The sequence below is a fragment of the Taeniopygia guttata genome, chromosome 2 (genome assembly GCF_048771995.1).
Source record: "Taeniopygia guttata chromosome 2, bTaeGut7.mat, whole genome shotgun sequence".
NCBI lineage: Eukaryota > Metazoa > Chordata > Aves > Passeriformes > Estrildidae > Taeniopygia > Taeniopygia guttata.
The window spans coordinates 35,713,354-35,733,850 of record NC_133026.1 but is presented as its reverse complement, the minus strand read 5'-3'; the positions used below and the strand labels follow the sequence as shown (position 1 = coordinate 35,733,850).

At 40.8% G+C, this 20,497-nt stretch overlaps 1 protein-coding gene across 4 annotated transcripts in view; it reads right to left on the bottom strand.

The window, feature by feature from the left end:
* Window positions 1-13,217, bottom strand: part of PLCL2 (phospholipase C like 2) — a 99,938-nt gene extending 86,721 nt beyond the window's left edge. For 2 of the 4 annotated variants that reach the window (XR_012054567.1, XM_002196611.7), the window contains exons 1-2: window positions 12,679-12,816; window positions 11,444-11,987 (exon numbers count right to left, since the gene is read on the bottom strand). Coding sequence is in view for 3 of the 4 variants with exons in the window: in XM_002196611.7 (XP_002196647.4) it covers window positions 11,444-11,758 (315 nt within the window). In the remaining variant the exon portion in view is untranslated. Of the gene's footprint in view, window positions 1-11,443; window positions 11,988-12,304; window positions 12,438-12,678; window positions 12,817-13,113 lie in introns of those variants that run through there. The other 2 variants (XM_072925683.1, XM_072925685.1) reach the window with 2 other exon arrangements.
* Between the last annotated feature and the right edge of the window lie 7,280 nt (window positions 13,218-20,497).

The following is a 20,497-nucleotide window of genomic DNA, read 5'->3' as shown; positions in this document are numbered from 1 at the left end:
AGTGTATGTCATTTACACTAGAAAAATAGCACATAATTAGACATTTTAGAACAAGCAGGAGAATAAACTGAAGCTTTGAGACTTAATTCCATAAAGATAATGCTGCTGACAGGGATGCTCAGAAATTTTAAGTCAGACATTGGACTCTTGTCACAAAATGGTCACACAAAAGCATGAGAATTCAAAAATCCTCAGGAATTCAGTAATAACCAAGGTATGTGTCAACACAGCAGCCCAACTGAGAAGGAACAGGGTAACAAGGGTTACTTTCCTTCTCAGTAGTAAGAAAGTAAAGAAGAAGGGAAAGAAAAACCAGTTTCCTTCATCAAAGGAGAAAGACAGACAAGCAACAATGTTGGGATTTCCTTCCAAGATAATGTTGTTGTATCCATCTTGTGGGACACAGAAACTTCAAGTTATCTTTGTCCTTCGTTGCTTACTGTATTTAATAATCGTTTTAATCCTTGGTTGAATAATTCTTTGAAGTGAAACTTTAAATATTCTATTTTCAGAAAGCTACCAGATCTCATTGATAGACTTTGTGTGAGTTTTCTAAAGAATAAAAATGCCTTCTTCACTCTTCTAGATTCTGACACAGGCTTTCAGAAGAGCTTCAGACATTATAAAGCAAAAGAAATAAAAGCTTGAATTAAAAAAATCTATTAACATGACTGCTGGACAAGAACCTTGAAAGTCAACTACAGCAAGAAGCTCGATCTGCTAATCAGCAATGGTGTCACCAGCACCATGAAAAGACTTTGTAACACATTATAAGACTTCTAACAGAACTGTCTCCTGCAAAGAAGTTAATGGCAGCCACTTCCAACGCAAGTATCAGCAGCAGCATTGCCCTTCTTACACAGTTCTTTAAAAAGAAGGTTTTAAATATTTAGCAAAAGGTTTTAACAGCACTCTCCCACTGCCAATTAGCAGCAGTGATACCATTTAAATATTTGATGATAACAACACTAAAAATAAATAAATTAAGGTCCAATTTAGTATCATAATATTGCTAAACCTTCATTATGCTATAATGGATTTACATAGTTGACTGGCACACATTTGGAATACCATTTTAGTCCTGCACTGCAAAGAATTAATAAAATTGAAGGAAAAGAAATATATATATATAAGAGCACCAGAGTAAATTAAAAAAGCATAGAAAAGTTTCAATAGGTGGAACAACTAAAACATCAAGATTTTTTAGCTCAGAAAAAAAAAATACATAAAGCAAATGTGAGGAACACCTCTCAGCTCCTTTGTGGAAAAGAGAAAATATTCTAACATAAGAACCAGAGGATACCAGGTAAACAAGTAAACAGTTGCCTAGTAAAACCATGCAAAGAAAAAGAAGAAAGAGGGAAAAAGAGGACTTCTTCACACAACACTTAGTAAAGAAACTGCCATAGGATGTTAAAATCTTCCAAAAGTCAAACTGACCTTTGACAATTAATGGTAGGGAAAAAACACCTGTAAGGATTAAATGCGCCTTAGCTCCAGATCACTTAAGGCTGGAAGCAAATGTCAGGAAAGGAGGCTTTTTCCATTCTTCCTATTGGAGGCAGCATCATGAGCCAAATGGACTTTTCAGCCTGACCCCAGCAGCCATCCTTAAAATTCACAAGCGCTGGGAGCTTTTGAAGGCTGGGGGAAACAGATGCCTTTACCCCAAGCTGTGCAGTCAGCCTTCATCACAGACAGGTTCAAGCCCCAAAGCCCGCGGGACTCCGACCCACTGAGAAGGCTGAGCACCCTGCACTGGAATCTGCACTCCCTTTTCATTACTCCTCTTCTGGGGATCCACAAGCAGACACCAAGTACTGCACAGAGCACACCGAGTTCTGCTCTGCTCCAGCCCTTTGCTGGGAATAAAAGGTTCTCCACCAGCTGTTCCAGACAAAAAGCAGAGTGTGGCCAGGCTGTTAGTGTTGAGGCAGGAAGGCCAAGCTGTAAGAAGGATGCAGAGAGAGCCAAGAAAAGGAGGGACAAGCAGACAGCGTGACACAACAGATGAGGTGATAGACACGAACCGGATCCACGCCAAGTAGGCTAGTGAAAGACCAACACTAGAAATTCCACAGCATCTTTCTAAATCTACAAAAAACCACGAGATAATTCTTATACCAACTGAAAGCATTCGGTGCCTTCATACTACACACCACTCAGAGCAGATTCCAGCCCGGGCTGGCTGCCCCCTGAAGAAGGACCATGCAGGAGGCACACGGAAGACATTATTTAGGCTGAAAAGTGCTAACCTCAAACAATGCTTGTGAAACACATCTCTACAACTAACACAACTAGAAAGAACAACGAGAAATTAAAGGACACTTGGGTTTAACAAATGTAGTACATCCAATAAGCCATGTAGAGTTCTTGAGGGGGTCTTCAAAACCAAGGAAACTTATTACTACAGGGACTCAAACTACTCATGTCTGACCTAGCTTTCTCCACTATGTGGTAGTAATGTGCCATGACTAAATACATTCTCATTTCACATAAATATTAGTCTTGAACTCTAGAATTAACACTGACTTTTTGTAACAAACTGCCATCAATATATCTCAAAAAAAAATTATTTTGGAACCATTCTCTGTAAACAGCAAAATACATTTCAGTTGATTCAAGCTATTTCCTGAAGTGATTTATTTCCAACTATTACTGGGTTTTTCCTGCCTTATGTAGTAAAAATATATGTATTTACATTGCAAACATGAATATTGCAATGATGCAAGTATTATTGCAGAAACTCTGAAACTAACATTTGCTACAATATGTATGAAAGAGATTCATTCTGCTTTAAATTGACTAAACAAAGAAGCATGGTAGAGTATCCAAAGTCACTGTCTTGCCTTTTTTTGGTGTTCACAGGAGTTACTTAAAATCAATAAATAACTGCCTATCCTAAAACCCCCCAACAATAGGAAAGAAAACATTCTTAACAAAAGCTTCAATACAAGCTGAATTCCTTTCCTTTTAGTCGAAACTACGCTTTGGTAATAAAAAGCAATGGAATTATATTTTTCTAAATAAGCAGTCATTTACATTTTATTTTATGGAATGCAGCTACAGCAGTTGACAGCATCAAACTCTTTTATCACAAGGAACTAGGTAATTAAATATATAAAGCATCCTGGACTTTCCATCATAAGAGGTACTCCACAAAACAAAAACCCTTCTGCTGCTGCTTCTTCCTCTCCCATCCTACACTAAAAAGGGCAGTAAAGAATGGGGATATGTTCGCAGATGCTAAAACATCAAAGCACACACAGAGCTGTATAATGCTCTGCCTTTTTCTAGTGTAAGCAAAATAATAATGCTGGTAATAAAAAAAAAAAAAAACCAAATATAAGAAAATAGGCAGGGAAAGTTATAATCACAGAAATTCAGCCATAAAAAGATCTTGAAAATTCTGTGGATGTGCTTTTTACAAAACAAAAAAAAAACCAGCAGGTCTTTTTCTTCTGCAATACTGATTATCTCATCATTTAAAGAAAATATCAAACCATTTTAATCAATTCTAGCAAAGGCATTAGGACATTCATTACACTAATAGGCATTATATCAGTTATCTGCTATATACTTGTAAGGTGCCCATTTCTTATCCCACAATGAAACACCTAAATAAGTTTCTTTTGCTAAGGATATTTATAGTTTATTTTGAAATCCAGCTTAATATCTTGCTATTTTTTACTGTTCACTTTAGAAAACTGTCAGCTGCTATTCTGAAAAGGAGTTGGTTTGTTTGTTTAAAGATACTTCCTGTCTGCCTGCCATTATTTCCAGAACGTGAATATTTGGTATCTGAAAGGATCCCTGAGCATGGTATACAATCTGAAGTACTCAGGGATATTTTATTACCTACTCCAAAAGACCAAATGACATTAAAAGGAATCCCAAGAGAGGCAGAAATGAATCACAGCTATTTTACTTTCCAGCGGCTGCACCAGGTAACACTGTGAGCCTCAGTATTGCCAATTTCCAGTCACTTGCTATAGTGCACCCTTCACTGCTTTGAACATTCATGTTTTGTGGTCTAGGGGGGAACAGGTGAGTGGATCAGGGATGTTCCTCTTCAGAAACAAGGGATAGATGAGTCTATACAGACGACTCTGGAAAAGAAGCCATTTAAGCAGATACTAAGAGATGTACTGCAGTCAAGAGGATGGCCAACAATCCTTTCAAAGGCCTGCTTCATGCACAGTCTTCCACAACAGGGAAAAGTGCAGTGTGGCACTGCCCCTTGTTTAAAAGGCATGCCAGATGTGAAGATTGACTGTAAAACAGTAACAATACTCTTCATAAACACAGCTGCACAGCAGGGAAAGAGGCCACTTGCTACTTACTCTCCTTAAAGACAAATAAACCAGCCCCTTCCAAAGGGCCCTTTTTGTGCCAGTGCTGCAATCCAGTAGTAATAATAATATCAATTTGTACTTGCCAACAATTATTTTAATATATTTACAATGAACAATATTTTCTCATAAATTGTATTTTTAACTAGATTCTGCAACATCGTATTGCTCTATTCAAAGGTGGTAAAGAATAAATATAACCCATTTTTATTTTAACCATAGAATATATAATTTGATCTTGTACGGACATGTACAATCACTTAACAACAACTACAAAACAAAAAACAAAAACAAAAAAAAATCACATACCACCTATGATAAAATGAGAGCATAGTTAAAACAGGATGTCTACCTGAAAGTAGAAGAGCTGCATGCATGTTAGAAGGTAAGTTAAAACCAGAAAGAAACTGGCAAATTGAAGGTATAATCTGAAATAATTAGAATGCAGTTAGTAGGAGAAGCACAAGCTTTTTGCACATGATTGCTTTTGCCCATTACAAAGAGGAACAATCAGGCAGCAGCCTGCATAGAAGGATCATAATGAAAAGGTGATTAAAAGACAAAAGCATCATACTGAAATTTATTAACAGTTGATCCTGTAGCAGAGCAGTGGAGCAGAGTACACTGACCTCTTGAGGTCTCTTCCAGCCCTATTTTTAAACCTCCTTCAACACATACACAATGCTGATTTTATCACAATTTTATCATTTCCTCTTCATAATGGTATTCATAATGATTTTTAATTCCACTAATTAATTTTTCACTACTGAACAGACTGAACATGTTTTGTGCATAGTCTAAGTTTTTGTGGGCAGAGGGGGTGAAGGAGTTGCTATCACTCACACTAGCCAAGCTCTTTACTCAGTCAAGAGAAATAGACAGACAAGCTCTTCCAGAAGAGAAGTCAGAGAAGCTAAATTCATCTAAATTAAGCTCTTGCTACATGTCAGCTTTTAGAAAAAGTACTTCTCTTTGTGGGGTATAGTATATAAGCTAACTAAATCACATAAAGGCAGTATCCTCACATATACATTTCTACAAACAACTTTTTTTTATGTGTTGCATATCTTCAAATAAAATTTTGATTACTGTGGTCTACAGAAATTACTCATGCAAAAAAAAATAGATTGCACAACATACCCACTCAGTGGCTGTGGCATAGTGTCACACTTAACAAGAAGAAAACTGCCTGATACATAGGTCTAATGTATATATATTAAGGTACACAGCTTTTGTATCACAGAGGATATACTCTTTATGGTGTTAAATTATTTTTTTTAATATTCTATTTTTTAAAAAATAGGAAACCAAGACATAATCAGTAGTAGGGGATGGAGAAGGAATACAAATATGGATAGGTGCTGGTAACCTTCTATAATCTAGCTGAAAGTCCAACAAATCACAGAGACAGCATCCTCTAAGACAGCTCCAGGACTCATGGAGCTGCAAGCAGCTATTCAGGTCTCTCATACTGACAAATCAAAGAGATAAGACAGATCTGCATTGAAACAAAAAGAAAAAAAACCAAAAACAAATCCAGAAACTGCCTCTCAGAAAAACCTAGTTTGGCTGTGTAGTCGAATAGCTGTCCAGTGAAAGATGTAGGGGGAGCTCAACTATCACAGCCTTCTTTCCTAAATAAATGCTTTTTTTGTGCTGTCATTTTTGGTGTCAATTAGCACATGTGCTCTAGGCAAAATATCTTTTACTGCTGGGACATCCACGACCTTCTTCCAAAAATCTTCTGTAACTAGAAGAAATTCCACTGATAATGTTGCATTTTGTTTCCAAGGGAAAGGGCATGAGTAAACCAAATATGTTTTTTTCCTTCTTTCCTCTTCATGGCTATTTTCTTCGGACTTAAGGAATTTTAGCTCTTTGGGCCAAAGACTGCTTAATCAAATTTATTTGCATCATTACACAAGTTTCTTTGCAATATGAAAAATAATTGAAAATGAAGTAATTTCATATACTTCAAACAAGTCCAGCAACCTAATTCCTTGATATTCTTTCAGATGGAAGTCAAATATGTATGACCTACTCCTGGGCCTCCATGAAGACTTGCAAACATTGTGGCTAAGATAATTTAAGACTGCAAAGAACCTAAGTCCACTGAAAATGTTACATTGGCATTTACCAGGAATGCAAAAGGGTTTATATTAAAGCCTTTAAAACAATCATAGTTGTAGAAAACACTTTCCAACATTTTTCATATTTCATATTTTTTACACCTGATACAAATGGGTTTACAGTATGAACTAGAGATCACAGAAGACTGAACAAGTTAGCAACATCTACTGCCATTCTAACAAGAAAGAAGATCTTGATGTACATGCTGTCTAAATCCCCTGTCACAGAAAGACACGGATATGTTTCATTTCAAAGCAAAGCTCTGCTGAAAATTATACCCTAGAGTATCTACCTGTTAAATCTGGTTCCTCTCTTCATACAGGCTTTGAAAGTTAGGAGTTTACAATGCTCAGCAAGTACATGAATTTACAGAATGAAAACTTGATTTTAGACACCTAAGAAAAAAAGAACTATGCAAATTTTTTTTAAGTTATCAGGCAATAAATTTACTGATACTGAGATCAGTATTGGTATATGCAAAAAAAACCACCCTGGACTTTGCTTCCATAGACATGTTGATAAAAACACTCCTGCTCACAGAATGCTAAAGCCACCTTCCTCCATGTGTTTCTCAATGCTGCCTTCCTAAATAACTGCAGTCTCTCCTAAGTGTATCTCTTCTCATTTTATTACTGCAACCTGTCTCCTAATAAAGACATATTTATCCCCATGGATCTCTTTCTGCCTAGGTCTATAGCTTTGGGAAACCATCAGGTTCTGTAAGCATTTATTGGACACCCCTGGAAGCAGGCAGCTCTGAGGAAACATGCCCATACACCTCAAGTCACTTGCTGCCTTAAAAGATTCTCAAACACTTACCACCTCAAAGTCTCTTTAAGAAAGGCGTGGAGGAACCTCACACAAAAATAAAACAAGCTCACTGCCAACTGTCAGAGGAGCTAAGAAAAGTTCACAGGATGCTTAAACCCACTTTGAACTGCAAGATGTAAATTAATTTCACAGAATATTATAGGAAATGTTGTAGGAAATTACATAATAGGAAACCACAGTTAGCTGCACCAAGGAAAATATTATGGAAAAACAAAAAAGGCACCCCAAAACCCACTACATACAAACAAGTGGTATATAAATTAGTTCACAAGTCAGGCATCCAAGAGCCCTAATCCCAGGGATGCACAATGTATCATCACTATTGCCTCTTGAAAAATCAGAATCTCATAAATACAGAATAAGAAACAGAAAGTCTCTATAAACACACATATGTAGTCCCTGGCCCTCAAATTTGGTTCAACAAAGGCAATCAATAAAACAGGCGATTCCATAAAAATTGCTACAAATGAAGAGTACAATCTTTAATCCTTTCAGCCTAAACACAGCTGATACGTGAGAGTGAAAGGCCAAGTAAACTGCTATGTATAAAGACTGTGTTACTTTTTCCAGTAACAGCGGCTGTACCACCTGTCATCATCCTAGGTGACACCTCAGCCTCAAAGAGTACATCATCTTACACCAAACAAGAAAGAAAAAGTCAAAATTAGCAGGTGCACAAAATAAGTAAGACAGAAAAAAATATGGAGCTACTGGAAAAAGGGAACAGAGACTGCAAGTAAGAAAGGAAAGGGAAAAAGGCAGCAACTGCTCTTCTCAGAGTTATGAAAATAGACAGCCAATGGAAGCACAGACTGAAACCAAAATAAAACATGGATCTGTGCTCCTGATTTTCATGCACAAACATGTGGTTCTAAAGAATTTAATCTGAACTAGAACTATTATTCAAATGCCAATTTTCCCTTTGTGACCAAAGCACCTACACATAATTGGCAGAAGTAAATATTCCATAAAGGTGCATTTTACAGATCAGCTATAAAGTCATGTTTTTCATGATCATATGAAATCTACATCTGCATGGAATAGACCTGTTCCTTAAGGGTACTTTGTATCTTCTCAGCAGTTATAAGCTATTATAACTCCAGGAACACTTTCCAAAAGCATATTACATCTTACTTTCTCCATTCTTTACAGACTTCTGCTCTGCAAGAGCCGGAAAGAAACATCTTCAGGTTTACTACCCATGCCAGATGTTCCAGAAGCCTTCATAGTGAAAACCAGGCACCAACACACCTGGACTCAAACCACCTGAACTGCTGAACTAAGAAGGCAGAATCATATTCAGAATATATTTAGACAAGTGATTTTTCCCAGAAGTATTAAAACAGTCATATCTAAAATAAATATGGACCACATAACTTTAAATGCAGTGTTGTCACATTTTTCCACTTGAGATAATTATTCAAATAATAACATAAAGTTTTAGTAATCAGTTCTTGGCTGCTACACAGATTACTGTTCACATCTGCAAAACTGTATTCAGCAGCAATAATAGCAGAAAGTTGAATAATTCTGTATTCCAAAGCGCTATCATTGCTGTAGAAACTAAGAACCTTGACTCAGTAGCCATGAAATGTAATTCAAAACCTATTTCCTTATCTCATGCTTCTTGATCTTAATATATCACAAATCCCTAGGTACTGTGACCTTGCTTGGTCCCCAGAGAGGCAGAAGGTTGCAGCATAATTAAATCATACACTACAAAGTAGTAGAACAGCATGGTACACACTGCAAACAACACTACTGTCTTTCTTGGGCTACCACAGAAGAATCAAGAAATCGTTAAAAACTATCAGACCTGTAAAAAAAATATCACTGGCAAATCCAGCAAATATGAAGCTATTCCAGTACCAAGCTCAGCTGCCCCCTGTCCATTGTTATGACTTCTTTAGCACACACACACACACCCAGCATCACTGCTCAAACAGGAAGGGTGGGTACAGCCTGTCAAATGTGTTCCACTGCTCACTGCCCTTGCTCTCCCCTTGGTTTTTACAGCAAAGCCCAGGAGACGGTAACACAACATTCAATACACTACTAGTCTTCTATCAGCCAAGCAACAGAACAGAGATAATGAGTAAAACACGGACTGATTGTGTGAAATTTATGTTCTAATCGTGGTGATTTGTGTGTGTTTTGTTTGGTGTTGTGATGGTGTTGTTTTTGATTTTGGCATGGGGAATTCTTTTTTGTTGATTTGACTGAAATTTGTGAAGATTGTATGATGGATGAGGTGATAAGGGGTAGAATGTCTCCTGGTTTTGCATGACAAGATTTTGGTAGCAGTGGGGTGGTTTCTTGTGAGAAGCTGCCAGTGGCTTCACCTATGACCGACATAACCAATGCCAACCAGCTCCCAGATGGCCAAGCCAGCCCCACAGTGACTGTGGTAGTGCCCTGGGATAACAGACTTAACAGGGCAGGGAAAAAAAACTGATCAGAAGTAATTGCAGCCAGAGAAAGGGGAGAGAATACACAAGTGAAACAATATTTCAGACACCAAGGTCAGTGAAGGGGTGGGAGGAGGTGCTCCAGGCGCGGGAGCTGAGATTTCCCTGCAGCCCACAGGGAAGACCATGCTGAGACAGGCTGTGCCCCAGCAGCCCGTGGAGAACTCCGCAGCAGAGGAGGTGGATGCATGAAGAGGGCTGCAGCCCTGTGGGAAACCCAGACTGGAGAGGGCTCCTGGAAGGATTTGTGATCCCATGTGGGAGCCACACTGGAGGAGCTCATGAAGAACTACACCCTGTAGGTAAGACTCAGGCTTATAGAAGTTCATGGTCCCTCCCATGGGAGGAGACCCAATGCTGGAGTAGGGTAAAAACGTGAGGAGTCCTCCCCTAAGAAGGAAGGAAAAGCAGAAGTATGTGACAAACTGACCACAACCCCCTTTCCACATTCCCCTGCACCAGAGCAGAGGGGCAGAATGGAAGGAAGGTACTTTTAAGATTTGGTTTTAATTATTATCCAATACTGATTTGATTAGTAACAAATTAATTTCCCCAAATTAACTGTAATTAACAAATTACTGTCACGTTTTGTCCTTGACAATAATTTCTGAGAGATTGTTCCCTGTCTTTATCTCAACCCATGAGCCTTTCAGCCTTTTATTCTATCTCCTCTTCCCTGTCCAGCTGAGGAGGGGAGAGATAGAGTGGCTTTGGTGGGTGTCTGGAAAACAGCCAAGGTCAGCCTACCCTAGCTGATTTTGGAAGCATATAAATATCTAAGAAGACAACACATCTAGCTTAATTTAGATCTAGCTGATCTTGATTAAACTCAGATCCTAAGTACTTGAAGTTGTGCCTCATTTCACAGCTGTTATACCATTGGAGCAATTTCTCTATGTTCTCTCAACATTTTCATTGGAAACTGGGAAATCTAACCCAATATCTCAGGAACTGTGGATTTAAGAAACCAAAACGAGCATATTTCTAGAAATAATTGTATTTTTTTTAAAAATCCCATTCCTTTTTGCCCAAGCTACATTCTACCACTAATGCTCCCCCTACTTTTCAAGCTGAAACATAAGCATTCAGAATATGCAGCTGTGTATAAAGATGTTTCTATAGGTGAAGTACAACTCAGCCTACTGCTAAACGAGCTGTCATTTTTAACAAGAAGAATGTTCCCTATTATACCTTCTCCCACCCCCAGCCCAATGAGATCCTGAATCTCTCATCACCTGCTGTGTGCCTGTCACACACACAAGCCAATGGAGCCACTAAATTGCTCTGCACAGGTGCATCCCAAATAACAAGCTTACTGTGCAATTCATGCCTTTCTCTGCCAGCCTGGTGCCCATGTTGTCTTGTCCAGCTAGTTTCTCTCACCTTTCCTAACAGGAGTTAGAGCCTTCTACTTTAATAAACCTCAAATCATGACGCCCCACAAGCGTGGATGTATACAAAGACATCCTCTCACTGTTGTCCACTTCTGACAAAGGAAAAAATCAAGTCCCCTCACCATAGGGGGGAGGTAAAAAAGAGAAAGAAAAAAGCTGCCGTCCTTTCATCTAGAGCCAAGGCTCTGTGAACCCAATGTATCGCCTACATCTCCCTGCCTCTGTGACAGAGAAAAAGAACCCGATGGAAAGGAGCAAGAGCTCTTACCTTAATTATGCTGCTCCTCCGGGGGATGCCGGGTTTGCCTTCTCGTTGTTGACTGGTGGAAAATCCTCTTTCTTTGCTGCTGCTGCTCTCCGGGCTTGCAGGAGGAACTGATCCCGGCTCCTCACCGGCTCCCGGCTGGGCACAGTCCCCGTTGGAAACCCGGCTGCCCGCACTGTCAAAGCGGGATCTCCCGCCGCCGCCTCCTCCTCCTCCTTCCCCATCTCCTGCCTTGAACGCCACCTTGCCTTGGACCGGCCCCGGGGAGGAGGGCAGCCCCCCGCCGCCGGTGCCGCCACCGCCGCCAAACTCCGCCATCAGCCTCCCTGGCTACGGCAGGAGCACCGCCGCTGCCCCCCTCCCCTCCTCCCGCGGCCGCTCGGCGGTGGCTCTCCTTCCGCTTTCTCTCTATTTACGATCGGGGGATTTCGAGCCGAAGTCTCTCTCCCCCGCGCATTTGGCAGCCGAGGCCGCGTAGCTCCGAGAGGGGAGGGGGGACAGACGAAACGTGTCGGTGGCGGCTCGGCGAGCACCAGTCCCGCAGCACCTGGGGAGGGAAAAGGAGACGAAACGTGACAACTGGTCCTCACACGAGGCGGGGGAGCGTCGCATCGCGGCGCGCTGCTCTGCGCGCAGACACGGACACGCGTGGGAGGAGAGGGGCTGCCCGGGGTCCCCGCCCGCACAGGCGCGACCCGCCGGGGGCACCGAGCGGGCAGAGCGCAGCCCCGCCGCGGGGACAGGGACCGGCCGCCCGCCCTGGCCGCCACGGGGCGGCGGAGGCTGGAGGGGACCGAAGGAACTGCGCTTTTGGGGCTGTTCAGCCGGGAAAAACGAGAGGCGTTGATGGCGGTATTTTCTCACCCTGACACAGCGACACCCACAATCGCTGAAGCAACGAAGCGGGAGCGAAAAGAGAACTTGCAGAACAGCACGCCCCAAAGCCTCCGGCTCCGGCCCGGGGGAAAGCCCGTCCCACGCACGGCGGGGACGATCCGCTGCAGCCCCTCTCCGGCCACGAGTGGCGGCGAGACGCGGCGGAGCAGGAGCTGGGGCGCCGTCACCTCCCCGCGGGGCAGCCCCGGAGCGCCCTCGGCAACTTTTCTCCCTTCCCGCTGCCTACCGACATCCAGCCGCTCTGGAGCGCAGATAGCTCGGCCGGGCAGCGGCACCCCGGCCCCCGCGGCACCCTCGGCCGCAGCCGCCCCCCGCCCGCACGCTGCGGCCCCGCTACCCACCTCGGCGGCGAGCCGAGCCCCGGCTGCCGCTGCTGCAGGAGCCGCTTTCCCCCCTCTCCCCTCCTCCTCGCTATGGTCGCCGCCTCTGCCCGGAGCCGGATACAGAGAGAAACTGATTCATGTGGCTGCTTCCCTCGCTCTCCGCTGCTACTGCTGCTGCCACCGCCGCCGCCTTCCCTGGCCCAATGCTCGGCAGCAGTCCCGTGGGGGGAAACACCGGCAGCGCCGAGGGGAGAGGCAGCCCCGGCCGCCCCCGCGAGGAAACTCTCCGGGGAAGGCAGAGCGAGCGATCCGGGCTCGCCCCCTCCCGCCGCCGCCAGTGGCAGGGCCGGCCCCGCGCGGATGGGCGGCCCCGCCGCCAGCACCCCCTGCGGCAGCTCGGGGCGCTCCGCCCGAGGGCAGCGCCGCGCCGCCCCTTCCGCGCCCCGCGCTCACCGGAGCGTTCCTCCGAGCGCTCCCGCTCCGCGCCTCCCGGCCGGGCTCCGCGCTCACACAAAGGAGCCCGCTCCCCGGGCCCCCGCGCCCGGCTGCATCCTCCGCCCCGGACCGCTCCTCCCGCCCCTCCCGTCGGGGCCCCGGGTCCTTCACCCGCCCTGCCCACCCGGGGGCTGCGGCCGCTCGGGTGGGCAGGAAGGGCGGGGGACGGCGGTGGACCGGCTGTTCCCGCGCCCTATCGGGCGCTGACAGCCCAGTGAGAGCCCAATTAGTCCAACTAGAGCCGTTAATTATTAAAGGAACGAATATGATGGAGTGCTGGAATATTAAAAGCTTAATGGAAACTGCAACTTGATGGTTACCTTCACTCGTGTCCACAGCACAGCGTTCTCAGCCGGAGTACCCTCACATACCCCATACACACTCGTCTAGGTTTGCTATGAGACAAACAGGAGGGACTTGGAGGAAGCGCAGTAATTCAGAAAGCCAGATATTTATTTTTACCTCTTAACACAGCTGCATGTTGCAAGAGCTTGATATTTCACGATTAAGTTGAATGAAGGGAAATGAAATGCCATAGTTGAGGCACTTAGCCCTTTGCTTGAAATTCAGAAATTGAGTCAGTTGGGGAGACAATACAGTGAGAACATGAGCAAAATTGGAGATCGCAGAAATAACAGTGCAAAAAGTCAAACTGAGCAAAGAGACACCTAAGATGGCCCACACCATCTGACCTTCAGCATTTGGCTGAAGTGCTTAATGCAGGAGCTTGACTCAGATTCTATTCGAATGAAACCACTACACTTTTAATTTAGGTTCCCTCAGTTGCCCTCAGGAGATGACTGACTGTGCCTGGAACTGCTGGCACAAAGACCGGATACCTATCCTACATAGCTTGAATAAGGCAGCATAAATATCCCCCTTCAGCATACTACTGGTGGTGAAAACAGTGGATTGCAGGATAAATTTTCAGTGCTGTCCCTAGCTCCAGGGCTTTACCATGGACTGCAGAGCAGTGCCACCGTACCTTTGTGGCCACCTGTCCTGAGCTGTCTCCAAAAGGAAGGCAACTCCATCTTTTCCTTCAGAACACCAAGGGACACCTCACTCCTCCAAAACACAGAGCCACAGGGATGGTGTCTTCTGCCTCTTTTTACTGTTTAGGTCACTTGGAGCACAAGAGCCCTCATTTCAATTTCCTCTTCCTGAAGAGATTCACATCTGTGTCCCCACGGTCATTAAACAGCCACCAATTTACAGACTGGTGCTGGTGAGAGCATTTTCTTCAATATGCTGTCTGCAATCTGGACAATGGTGCTTGTCACTGCAGCAGAAAAGGAACCATAAGATGTGATGCAGATTGGAGGAAAGTATGAAGCTCTTTGGAGAATATTACTTATTCCGTATCATTTCTAGTGGGTCAAGGAAGTTCATAACCTGACACTGCTACATGACTCATATATGGTCCAAATTTAATCAAACTATTAACAAAGCTTAAGGTTAAACGAAAATGTGCGTATTTGCAGGATTTAGACTGTAAACACTACGGACATTAATATTAAACATAAGATCTGAAATAGCCAAAGTTTGTGGTTTTCATTAGCTGGTAATACAGTGATTTTACCATTTGCCCTAATGCGAACATCTCTTGCCTGAACATCTTGCCTCACCATTTAACTTAGGAAAAGTTAGCCTTGAATATTAAATATTATCCAGTATTGTATCTACAGATGTGGACATCACAAACCATCCCTTCAGGAGACATTTTGTCATTAGGAGCGTCACTGTTTCTTCTGAAGGATGAAATTTATATGCAACAGGTACAAAATATTATTAGAATCATTTGTCACAGAGCGTTGCCAGTAAACTGATGAGGAAGATGTGTGTTTTCTGTCATCTTGCTGCTTAACATGCACATAGTAGAATACCAGCTTTAAGGCCTTTAGCAAAATTTGATCAGTCCTGTCTCAGAGAAAAAAGGATTAAAAAAACCCTTTTCAACTCTGCTTATCTGTCCAACCTGTATAGAAACAAGATAACAATGCTGAAAAATAAGTAATTTAACTTTAGTCTTGGCAGTTCTGTAATGAATGATATCAAGACCTGCAGACGTTGCTAGACTTTTGACTGTGAAGGTGATGATTCAATACAAAGGAAATAGTAAAACTTCTGAATCTAGTCTTAAGGATACATGCACACAAATTAATACAATAGTATCTGTATTATGCTTATTCTAAATATTGAAATTTAATTGCTGATAAAAACATTGTATCAAACACTAAACTAGAAAGGTTGCGCTAGAAAGATGGAGGTAGCAAATTCCTCAAATCTAAGATTTCTTCTTAGACCATTGATGACCATCCACTGATTTTTCTTATTTGGCCATTCTGTTTTATAGGACTCCTTTACATTAGCACAATGTTTATTCAGATGCATTTTAAATGCTTTAAGTTGAAAACTATTTCCCTATACAGAAGGAGGCATTTCTGATAAACCAAATCCCAGAAATGGTCACCAAGACTGAGCTCACAGAGACCTTGTTTGTCCCTGTGAGCTCAGGTTTCCAAAGTAGTTCATGTGATACTAATGTGAGCTATATACTTTCTTTGCCAGAACTTTTTGAAGATCAAGAGGTGAAGAAACTTTTTCATTATCATTATTCAATAGTGGCCTCAGCAGGCTCTATTTGTTTAATTGTTAAATGAAATAAGGATTATAATGGAATCAAGAGACCCTTCTATGACAATATTTAACTCTGAGAACTTGCTGTCATGTGCACATATTAGCTATTTTCATAAAATCCTATTAAATATCAGAGTTCCACAGCTAAGCTAACATTACCCATTGAACTTTTCTAACTCAAATAGTGTGGCAGTAGAAACATGCCAAGAAACAGGATATGTTTAAACCCCTAACCAGTGACTAAATAACTAGTGTTTAAAGAAGCCAAATACTAGATTATTGCTAATAGACTAAATACTTTTTATTCCAAACATGAAAAACTTTAATTAGCAATTATCTTGTTTAAATGTTGCTTTTCTGACACCTCTGCTTGAAATATGTTTTTCATTATTGTAAGTATCTCTACAGTTCCGGTGATAATTTAAATTGCTTGATTTGATTGTTCAGGTCACAATCTAGCACATGCTTGTTTGTTATACTTGTTCATAATTAAGTATACATGTTTAAGCAGTTCCATTACAGTCAGAATCTGATTCATAATTAATCCAAAGCAAAGTTTATCTATAAATAATGCATTATTGTATACAACATCTGTAAAGTGCAGGTGTGTTATATGCACATAAAATGTGCAGACGGTACAATGTGCACTAAAGGTGGCAAAAAGAGGTAGAAAAATATAAATTGACAGATTTGTCTACTGCAGAGCATTTATTAATATTGTGTACATGAAAATAATTTTTTTTGCAATTTTGGAAAGTTCATTATACTTACAGTGACTATAGGAGTCAGCCGAGAGTTGGACTTTGATGATCCTTGTTGGCCCTTTCCAGCTTCGGATAGTCTATGATTCTATAACTAACTTTGAGGATTCTATAACTCTAAGTATGAGGATTTTTTTTTTTTAATCAAGCAGCTCAACCATTTTAGCCTATTAAATACAGCTTAAGGAATGTTTGCTCTCTATCCTACCTATAATGCCTTTCAGTTTGGCTACCAGCCTACTCAATGTAATGGTTCAGAATTAAGAAGAGCAGCTTAACAGTAAATCTACTCTTCCTCTACAGACTCTTGAATCCAGAAGGAGTGCTTTTCTAAATCAAGATAATTCAACAGTTCTTCTCTAAACTGTTTTTTTAAGACTATCATGCTGTGGTGGTTAGTTGTTTGCAACATAGCTTTAAATCACCTTGCTATGAAAATGAGACTCTTTGTATATATGTTTTAATAAAGGTCAAGGTTTTTAAAAACTGAAAGAGAGTATTCCCTTCCTGACCATTAAAAGAGAAGTCTTTAAGGGAAAGTTAAAGAGCAGACAGGAAGGACTTCTGGATATCAGAGGCCTCCCTTAAGGCCTCAGTTTGCAAACTAGAAATTAAGTCTTTTTAAAAAGTCTTGCCCTAGGCACTAAATCTGAGTAACTCTTTTGGGAATCTTGGAGTTATCTTAGCAGGAAATTACAGCTAATAACATGCTGTTGTTTTGCCACTCTTGAAAAGTCTGAAAATCAAATCTTTGTTTGTCTTTAATATCACCATTTGGAAAACTTATTTTGTAGCAATTCAGCTTGAGGTATTTTTGGATAAAGTTTCAGTGGAGCAAAATTTGCATTTTCTTCTACTAGGAAAGGCAGGCACCCTGGAAAATACTTGCATCATGCCCATTTCAGCAGAGGCACATGTGTTTTATCAGAGAGACCAGGACAACAAACCTGTTCTTGAACTTTTTCTGATGCATCATTAAAAAGAGCATACATACAGTGCTTCCCATCTCCTGGTGTTGTACTCCACCCTCCAAGGAGAAGTTACAGTTACAAAAACCAGAGGAGTGCCAGGATTCTGCAAAGGATTGGATTTCATTTTTTCCCTCCTTACATTTGTTAGTAAATACTGGGTATATACAGAAGCATTTGACTTGTGAAACATAAGACATTTCATAAGTCATCTATTTTTGTTATTTGAAGCATCTGACTCTGTTTTTGAGGAGCATGCCAATAAAATAGCCCACAATGAGCTTCAAACCCAAACTTTCTTAAACTAACAAAAATGTTAGTAGTGATCAAAAGCTTTCATTAAATTTGCTCAAAGAAAAAGACATAAAACGTTTCATTTGTAATTTCTGAATTATAAGCTTTGTGAATTCTCATCATAGCAGAATATCAAGCACTTTCACTCCTTTGAGAAAAACTGCATATTTTTCATTATAGGCAAGTAGATAAATAATATCAGTTGGATTTTTTTGACAGCCTGAGTTCCTTCTATAATTGTCTTCATTTTATTATGTCCATAAGAGTAAACACTGGGTCTACATGTGCTAAGTAGGAGTTGCAGTGTGTTATGTGTTCACCCTTGAGGGTTTAATGGGAGAGTTAACACATACACACTTTTGCTGATAAACAACTAACTGTGTGCTGGTGTCAGTTTGTCTTGTTAGAAATCTTGCAACACAATACTACAGAAAGAGGAATATATATGTATAAAAGAGGAATTAAGTGCTTTTATTGAATGGCAGTCAAAATCCACATAATTTACTCTAGCCTAGCAACTTTTCTGAATTACAAGAAATCACATTTTATTCTTAGTATACGCCCACAACGGGTTGAGAGAGGAGTGATTAAACTTGTTATATTCCAAGACATAAATGCATTTCTTTTCAGTCATGTGAGAAAAATCACACAACACTAATTATTTAAGCACGTTTTGAAAGGTCTGGTAACACATGGCAAACATAATTTTCTGTGCTGTTTGACATGGATACTGGTAGACTGCAAGACAACAGCCAGTGAGATTGTATCCTATCCTAAAGCTTGTAATGGAGTTCCTTAATCTCATTAATTTTTGTATTGCTCACATTAGCAATTAACATCAGTTCCTGTCGCTTAGAGATGGGAGATTTGGGTATGTTGCACTAACCAGTACAGTTCTTAACAGAAGTCAATTCCACCATTTAATTTTTTATCCAATATTTCAACTTTTGAAACATAAGTCAACGGTCATATTTGTTTTCTTTATTTTTAGTTCTAAAAATGCTAAAAAATTACAGTATTTATAGATAGTTTCATATGCATATTCAAAACTCTTCTACTAGAAATAGGTTTATGGTTGAAACTTCAGGTCAGAAGACCTTAACAAAACATCTATTATACAACTCTCACAAACTGACAGGAGTCAGTAGACAGAAAATAGTCTTCCTAATTTCATTTTAACATTTATATTTTGCATAAACCAAACATGAAATTCAGAGTCCTGACCACTAATGTAACTTTTCCTATACTCTCTGAATTTTCAGAAAAATATATTCTTGTACAAAATCTCTATGTTAATATACAGCCTTAATGCAGTAATATACTCACTTTCTCAGTAAACAGCAGCTGAAGTAAAGGGAAAGTACCACTTTTTTTCTGCCAAAAACCAGAAGGAAATTCCCAGCTTCTGTTCTGTTCTTTGCTATGGCAACCTACTCCTGGAAGAAGAGTCACCAGGAGTGAGAATCTCTGTTGGGATAACAGTAAAACTAAGCAGTATTTGAAGATTTTCTAGTTCTCTCACATTTTGACTTCATGTATCAGGCGGCTGTGAAAACAAAGTTGTTGCAGCTGGCACTCCTCTAACTCCTTTTTGTACAGAAAAAACCCTTCCATCCTTCTTTTTCTCATCTGACTTCCCCTTTCTGTAGGGATCTATAAATTTTTCTTGAATTTATTGTACAAATTACTTTTTCCCCCTCCATCTAAGATAAGAAGTTGCAAGGAAGTTCAATGCTCTGAGCATTCCTAAGTCACTGCTTAAGGACAGGAGAAACTCCAGAAAAGTTAGGAAAATAGTAGAGGAAGAGCATGAATGAGGAAAATTTATGAAAAGGGACAGCAGAGAAGGAAAATAGGACATAATGGTTAAAACATTAACCTTTACTTATAATAAGTTTCAGGATTACTGTTATTCCATAGCACTAATATAGACACAGGAAAAAAGAGAAGAGTGAACACTGAGCAAAAGAGCAGTCAAAATTAGAGAGGGAGATAATGCCAAGGAACCATGGTAGCAGAATGAGAATAAGAACTGTTAGTCATTAGAATTAAAAAACAAATTTGAAAACAGATGGAAATTAAATAAGATTGTTGAGAGGAAAGAAAAATATATTATTACAAAGAAAGTCTTAAAATATAATATTAAAATAAAATTCAAATAACTTAACTTAGCTGCCAAGGGGCTGTACAGGGGCTGTATACAGGGGAAGAAGGAAACTTGACTGATCACATGGAATGATTATGAATGCAAGAGTTCCTCACATTCAGATGCAATGAGGGAGCAACAGGCACAAGCTGAAGAAGGGATTTGTAGATTACCTTGCCAACACTGATATGTTCCATATGTGTTTTGTCCAGCAGAAACAGCCGAGGCCTAAATGCATGCTCGACTATTTGACATTGCTCATTTCAGTACTTAATAAAATCACTTTCTGTGGAAAGAGATGCTGCATTTTTGCTCTAGTTAAAATTCTTTCTTTTTTCCCCTTCAGTTCCTAAGTTCTTCCTAAGCAAGAAACAAGACATGAATTTGACTGTCGATGAAGAATAAAATCAAATTACTTATTTTTATCTTTTTAAAATTAATTATATTTGTACCTGTGTAAGAGAGAAGCCTAAGAGCCGCAGTCAACATCAGCTTGCTGCTTACTGCTGTTGACACCCTATAAATGTATGGAT